The 7,599-nt window shown below is 38.4% G+C and overlaps 1 protein-coding gene across 2 annotated transcripts in view; it reads left to right on the top strand.

The window, feature by feature from the left end:
* plxdc2b (plexin domain containing 2b) overlaps positions 1–7,599 on the top strand; it is a 100,066-nt gene that overhangs the window by 72,711 nt on the left and 19,756 nt on the right. For both annotated transcript variants that reach the window (XM_027169418.2, XM_027169417.2), the window contains exons 8-9: positions 1,882–1,977; positions 3,410–3,491. In XM_027169418.2, the coding sequence (XP_027025219.2) occupies positions 1,882–1,977; positions 3,410–3,491 (178 nt within the window). The remainder of the gene's footprint in view (positions 1–1,881; positions 1,978–3,409; positions 3,492–7,599) is intronic.

Here is a 7,599-nt window from a genome sequence, read left to right as displayed (position 1 = left end):
AACCTGTATAACTTTGTGTATATTTGTGTGTGTGTGTTTGAGTTTGTGTCAGTGTGTCTGTGTGTGTGTGTGTTTAAATGTGTGACAATACGTGTGTAACCTGTATAACTTTGTGTATATTTGTGTGTGTGTTTGAGTTTGTGTCAGTGTGTCTGTGTGTGTGTTTAAATGTGTGACAATACATGTGTAACCTGTATAACTTTGTGTATATTTGTGTGTGTTTGTGTCAGTGTGTCTGTGTGTGTTTGAATGTCACACATTTCTCATAAGATCCAAACAGATCGTGTGAATGTCAGTAGATTCCCACAGCTACGAACATCAATAATAACCTGGAAACACATCAGTCCAACACTGTAGTTGTAGTAAAATGATAAATACAGTATGGTCCAGGGTCTTTGTGTATTTGTGGCAAATGTAATGGAATTAAAGAGCTGAAATTAGTTTTTGGACATAACTACAATCCATGATCTAGTAAAACCTGCTACATGATAAAGCTTTTAAGATGCTCAAGAACTAATTAAAAAGAAAATCCAAGCTCTTACTAATGAAGAAAGAAAGAAGGAAAGAAAGAAAGAAAGAAAGAAAGAAAGAAAGAAAGAAAGAAAGAAAGAAAGAAAGAAAGAAAGAAAGAAAAGAAAAGAAAATTCAAAGCTATTAACAGTTATTCAGGATGACTGCAGTGAAGTGCTGATCTCTTCCTGTGCATGGAGCTTTGTTCTGGATCCATGCTGAGTCTGGAGAGATTTTCTCTACAGGCAGAAAGGAAAGGAAACACCACTGATCCATGAAAAGTTGCAAGCCAGGAAGTGAACATTATTCTTCTTATTTTTTGCATGCAGTTTTTTTTTTATATAGAGCTTATTGGGTGGTTGGTTTTATTTTCAGGTTGCTTTGGTTTTGCTTGTGTTTTCTTACTGAGAGTGAAGAGAAAATGAAATTATCATTAAGTCTGTACCCCGTCAGTATGCCGCAATTCCACGCCTGATTTGACAGATGGGAGCCCACACACACATTACTGCAAGGAATTTAGTGCTGGTGTCGTTAATTGATTTAAATACAGGACGCTGTCTAGCTGTCAGGCACACAGAACATCTGTTTATTAGTTCTTTCCTTTTTGTTTTCACTGTACAGTGTAATGCAATTTGCCTGATCGGTTAAAATAATTCTGTTTGTGTGTGTGTGTGTGTGTGTGTGTGTGTGTGTGTGTGTGTGTGTGTGTGTGTGTGTGTGTGTGTGTGTGTGTGTGTGTGTGTGTGTGTGTGTGTGTTGGGGTGTGTGTGTTAGGGTGTATGACAATACATGTGTTACCTGTATAACTTTGTGTAAATGTGTAAATTTGTGTGTATGTGTTTGTGTGCTTGTTTGTGTGTGTGTCTATGTGTATGTCTGTGTGTGTGTGCTTGTTTGTGTGTGTGTGAGTGTTTGTGTGTGAAAGAGAGAACTTTAAAGTGATTTATTTTCACACACACACACACACAGACACACACACACACACACACACACACACACACACACACACACACACACACACACACACCAAAAAAAAAAAAACCTGTGCACTGATATATTGTTGGAACTGCTATCCATGATTTAAGACGAATTCTTAAAAAGAAGACTTTTGCATGCAATATAAATCACATTCATGTAATTTTTCTTCACCTGCCGGATGAAGGATTATGAAATGGTGCTTTTTAAAAGGAGAATAAATGGATACAATGGCATGAAATCTGAAAAGCATTTGTCTCTCTTCTAGATGTGTTTAGTCTAGTGTCACTAACACACTGTGCGTTTGTGTGTGTGTGTGTGTGTGTGTGTGTGTGTGTGTGTGTGTGTGTGTGTGTGTGTGTGTGTGTGTGTGTGTGTGTGTGTGTGCGTGTGTAGATGTTCGGAGGAAGACCATCTACGAGTATCACCGTGTGGAGTTGCTCAAGACCAAAATCACAAACAGCACAGCTGTGGAAATGATGCCACTTCCTAGTAAGAAAACATGCATACAATAACACTCTTTAAACAAAAAACAGCTGGATGCTTGTATTGTCAGTATAGTAGTCACATTTATCACACTGGCCACTTCTCTGGCAGCATGAAGTCCCATTTTGTCTTTTGAGCAATATTTGGAAGTGAGCGATGAAGCTTAATTGCTGTGAGATGAGAGAGTCAGAGCCTACTACCTGCCTCATTACGCTTACTCTATTTCGCTTCAGAATTACGTTTAACACAATGAGCTTATTGACGCCAATGGATGTTAAAGTTAGGATGTTAAAGCTTTTATTTAAAATTTTACTGAGCGGTAAATACATTTCTTTCTTTTCATAATGTCTTATTCAGACACTGAGACCATTTAATTAAGTGTAAGCCACTGAATATATATTTATTAACCCAGTAATCTAATGATAAAGACACCCATTGGCCAGAATCTGAAGTCTCACTGGTTTGCATTTGAGAAGCAGTGACTAAAGACCATATTGATAGCTGGATTGATACGGTTCCTCAAATGTGGGTTCAGTCTGATGACAATGGTGTATTTTTTCTAGCTTTTCACTTTTTATTGTGTTTCTCTTTAACTGTTGATCAGAACAATACTTGTCGATCTCAGGCGTTTGTTATCTTGTGTCTATGTAGCGAATAAGGCTCTCCTCTTAGTGTGTTTATCAGTATGGTATGTTTATATATGATTATATATATTTTATATATGATATTGTATATTTTTTCCCTATCTTTTGCATTTAATAAATAAATAAATAAAATAAAAAATAAAAAACACACAACCTTTGACACTTTTTCATTGTAACTTTGAACAATGTTTTAAACTCATAGTATCATAAGTATGTAACCTAGTGAGCCAGGATTAATGTATCCAATAGAGATTTAAGCACTTATGTACAGTGCGTCGCTCTGGATAAGGGCGTCTGCCAAGTGCTGTAAATGTAAATGTAAATGTAAATTATTTAAGCAGCAGTTTATGAAGATGCAGTAGCTTTTGCAAGTGTCACAGAGTGTCACAACCAGGGAAGGAAGGAGAAATGAATGGGGTTTAATAAATGTTAAAGACAAAGACAGTAAATGATGAGAACTAAAGCAATACAGATGACGACACTTAACAATGACTAAGGTACACGTAACTAAGGATTAACGTAACTAATGACTTATACACATTTATACAAAAGACAGTGAGACACGATTAGGAACAGGTGTGGAGACAGGGAGGAGCAGATGAAGGCGGATCAGACATGTGACAACAACAATAACAATAACACATGGCCAGAAGTCTGGGCTGATCCCTGACACAGAGTCGGCGCGATTCAAATATCCGACAGTCGAAACGGTCACATGATCTAGCGTTCTGGTCTAGACTGATCTTCCTGACATGTGTATAGTTGTCAGACTCTGACTAGTTTCTCCTCCACAGCATGTCTCCAGTTTCGAAGCTGTTCTGCCTGCATCGCCGCCGAGATCAACTTCAACTGCAGCTGGTGTCACCGACTCAACAGGTGAGAACAGACAGAGAAAGGTATAGTGTGCTGAGGGGCTGTGGAGTTGGTTTGTATTCGGTTTCACCTCTAGCTTTTTCGCCTCACGCTGAGTGTGAAGTGTGGGTTAGAGTATCATTCTTTATCTCAACTGATTCTTGGCCCTCGGGCTCTGAAGGAGGAGGGAGAGTAGGTGTCTCCTGTCCTGTTGACTCATGTGTCTTCCTTCACCTTTATGCTCCAGACCTTTTCACACTCACTTCATCACAGGCCTGACACGAGAGCAGGGCAACAGTGAGATAATACAAGCACTCAGTATCAAACAGACTGACTGAGAGACTTGTGCTTTTATCCTGTGTGTGTGCGTGTGTGTGTGCGTGTGTATACTCCCTTCTTTTTTACTTATGACTCATCTCCTCAGATGTGTTGTCCTCTCTCTTCTTCTTCTTTTTTCTCTCAGTATGTCTCACATATTACTACTTCTTCACATATTATCGCTCCCCTGGAATCCCGCTGTTCATTTTTCTGACTGCCATTGCTGAGGTTTTGCAGGAATATCGAAATATTCACATACTGATTTCTGTACTGCACAAAATTCACAGCCAGGTGTGTGACAAAATATTTTTGTTAATCCCTATAAGATGGATTTTATCGTAGGAGAAACATCATTTGATTTTAAATTTATTAGATCATCATGCATGATTTGATGTATTGAAACGTTTGGGGGTTTTTTGTTGTTGTTGATTTGAGGAAGATATTAACTGTTTGACGTTAAAATATCTGTCAAATAGGTTTATTCAAGAGCGTCTAGAATCCCCCACCGACAACCGCATCCTCCTCCCATCCGATCTGAGCATTTACACCTCACATTGCTATAATCCAATGGATTGTATCTAAAGTTTCTACAAAGCAAAAGAAACTGAAGACATTTCAAAAACTGTTTAGCTAAAAATGTGACACTAAACAGTGAAGCAGCGAAGAACTGGAACGATTGTGATTTTTGTTTCGTCACGTCAAGGTGTGCAAGCCACATCTCTAAAATTAGCCACGTCTCTAAAGTTAAAAGGATGTAGCTGGTGTTGATCGATTTCTATTTATACATCCATCTATTATCTGAACTGCTTATCCTAAGCAACGGTGCCTGGAGCTTATTCCAGGTGACTTTGATCACAAGGCGACGGGACACCCTGGACATCCTGTTGCTAGTCCATCAAACACAACCACACAGATTACAGACCATTTAGAGAAATCAATCAACCTACAACAAATGTCTTTGGACTGGATCTGAAAGAAACAGCTCTGAATATATAAACTCTACACACGGTGTAGGAATTGAACCCACAGCCCAGAGGTGTGAGGCAAGCATGCTACGCACTAAGCCATGAATGGAAATTGACTTGATGCACCATGTGCCATGTGACATGATGCATCTGGTGTGAATCCGCTTGTGAAATGTGCCATGCTGTCTTTTTTATCTTTGGTTTCTGATTCATCCAGAGGAGCCTTTTTTTTGTTTGCTTGTTTGATGGAAATTATCAGTGTAGCATCAGGTATGAGGGCAGCGAAGCCTAGATTGCACTGGTGCTAAACCACAAATCAGTCACTGCTCCTGATTATCGTGCATCTCTTCAGGCGTACATAACTTGCAGATTCCATAAATTTAAGATAAACCTAAACTAATATGCTGAATGGGACTCTCATAACGAGAAAAAATGCTGGTGCATTAAATACTAATGGGGATTTTCATTGAATCCCCAATCATCCCGAGACATAGAAAGAAAGTAGATGAGCTGCATTGATGTACACATGAGTGGACAAATGCTGTTGGTTTTCCGCTGTATGATTCATGAGCTCTGGAAAAAAATTGAATGCATGCTTGCCTCATTTGTTTATTTGCTCTAGGTCTCTATCATGTACATCATTTCTTAAATGTGCTCCCACTTAACCCAGTGTGTGTTAGACAACTACCGCACACAACGCACAGTTGCACTCATTTACATTCAGCCGCTGTTCAGCAGGACGACTATTCGCACAGCACGTAAACAATGTAATGAAATACACATCTGAAAAGGAACATTTTCATGTTTGTAAATCTTTATATCTGTAAGTAAGATCATAATGTAAAAAATGAAATGATGTTTAAAATAGAAAGTAGAATTAGAGATCAGTTTAAGCAGTGCTTTGTTTAATGTTGTATCATGCAGCATTGTTTAATTCTGTATTTGTTTCAATGGTATGGGACAAAATAAATGGCTGCTTTTGTTTAGCTGCAGGTCAATACATTGAAGAAGAATTCAAAAACACGGATTTTAATTTAAGGAATTTTTTTATGCAAACATCTTAAAGTGCCAGTTTTTATTTTATTTTATTTTATTATTTAGATGCTCTACTACATATATTATTCAATACCTAAAACAAATTATTCGGTAACTACTGTAATATGAAATGAGTGTAGGAAGACAACCTCTAAAATAACCTCAAGGCTTTTCAGTAAGCTTGAAAACCTTGTTCCCGTCCTGTGTAACACATTACGGAGCTTGTTGCTTTGTTGTTTAACACAATGTCACTTGTTTTTAACACACACGTACGCACATAACACTCGTGAGCAAGGCCGTTTCACTTTCAATCAAAATCGAATATGTTGACCTTTAATCAGAACAAGTGCTAGCACCACACCATGTTAGATGTAGCAGATGAGATGCAGTCGTCTTTGTGACATAGGAAATACTGTGACGGGATGATGACAACAGACCAACTGACAGTGACTTGATGGAACATTCCTTGGCACAGGCTTTACAAGTCTCTGGAGCTGTACTGTACTACTCAGGCAAGCACCGTTCTTCCAAAATATGGTATTTTGAATAAAGTGAACAAACCTAGAATATCTACATGTATTAAACAGCTTCTAATATGTCACTTTTTGGTGGAACTGACCCATTTTTTAAGTGATCAAAAATATCGGAACGTGTCTCACAAATGTTTTTTCTTGCACAGATGTGTCCTGTTATATTGATCGTGTAAACAATTAATAGTCTGAATCTCTGCTCTTAGTTTAAGACCTGGGCATTATCTGTGGAGAGTGCATTTGTTGTTGAAAAAGATAAACCATTGTTGTTGAAAAGGAGCCATTGCACAAGCATTAACATAGCCAGTACTATTCGGATTGTTATGAAAAAGAAAAAAAACACTGGTGTGCTAAGAATCAGACATGTAGCGGTTCGGAAATGAGAAACGATAACATCGCGAGAGCTGTGAAGAGAAACGCAAAAACAACCGTCATTAATAATACCATCAACCTCCACATGGCAGGGATGAAGGTATCACAATCCAGCATGTGTGGAGCAGACAGACCATACTACAACAAATAAACCCACAGCAGCATTAAGAATCAGAAGTCCAGAATGGACGTCACAAAGAAATACGGAGACGTGGTAGTGTCAAGGCTTGTGCTTGCATCGCTGCTTCAGGGACAGACTAATCTTTATAGATGATGTTAGTCATGATGGTCAGAGCAGAATGAATTCAGATGTCGACAGAAACATTCTGCCTGCCAGTTTACACAGAAATGCATCCAATCTAATTGGGTAAGGCTACAAATTAAAAACAGCGACAACTCAACAAAGCACTTCATCGGGGGAAAGGGAAAGTATTAGACTGACAAAGTTAATCACCAGACCTTAAACCAACTGAGCAGCATTTCACCTCCTGAAGAGGAGACTGACAGTAGAAAAATCCCAAAACAAACAACAAATGAAAAAATCTGTTTGAAGCCTGGAAAAGCAACACAGAAGAACGCAACAACGTGGTGATGTCAGTAGATCTTTATCCAGATCAGTAATTTTAAGTACAGCAGTCATAATCGCACCAATGATTTTTGTCATTAATACACATGGTCAGATTGGAGCTAAATGCATTTATTTACCATTTATCAGCTCATTCTATCACAATGAACCTCATCATAATACTTTGCAACTTACTAAAAAAATTTTCCAGACTAAAGCCCTATTCGGACTGGATTAGTTTTACGTGGGGACGTTTTTACCTCAGGACGTCTGTAATATTAATTTGCCAATTCGCACGGGACAAGACATCTCAGTAAAACTAGCAGAAGTGGGAGGGATAACTCGCT

The sequence above is a fragment of the Tachysurus fulvidraco genome, chromosome 1, assembly GCF_022655615.1.
Source record: "Tachysurus fulvidraco isolate hzauxx_2018 chromosome 1, HZAU_PFXX_2.0, whole genome shotgun sequence".
Lineage (NCBI taxonomy): Eukaryota > Metazoa > Chordata > Actinopteri > Siluriformes > Bagridae > Tachysurus > Tachysurus fulvidraco.
The sequence above is the reverse complement of the archived record's forward strand: the minus strand, read 5'-3'. Positions and strand labels throughout refer to the sequence as shown.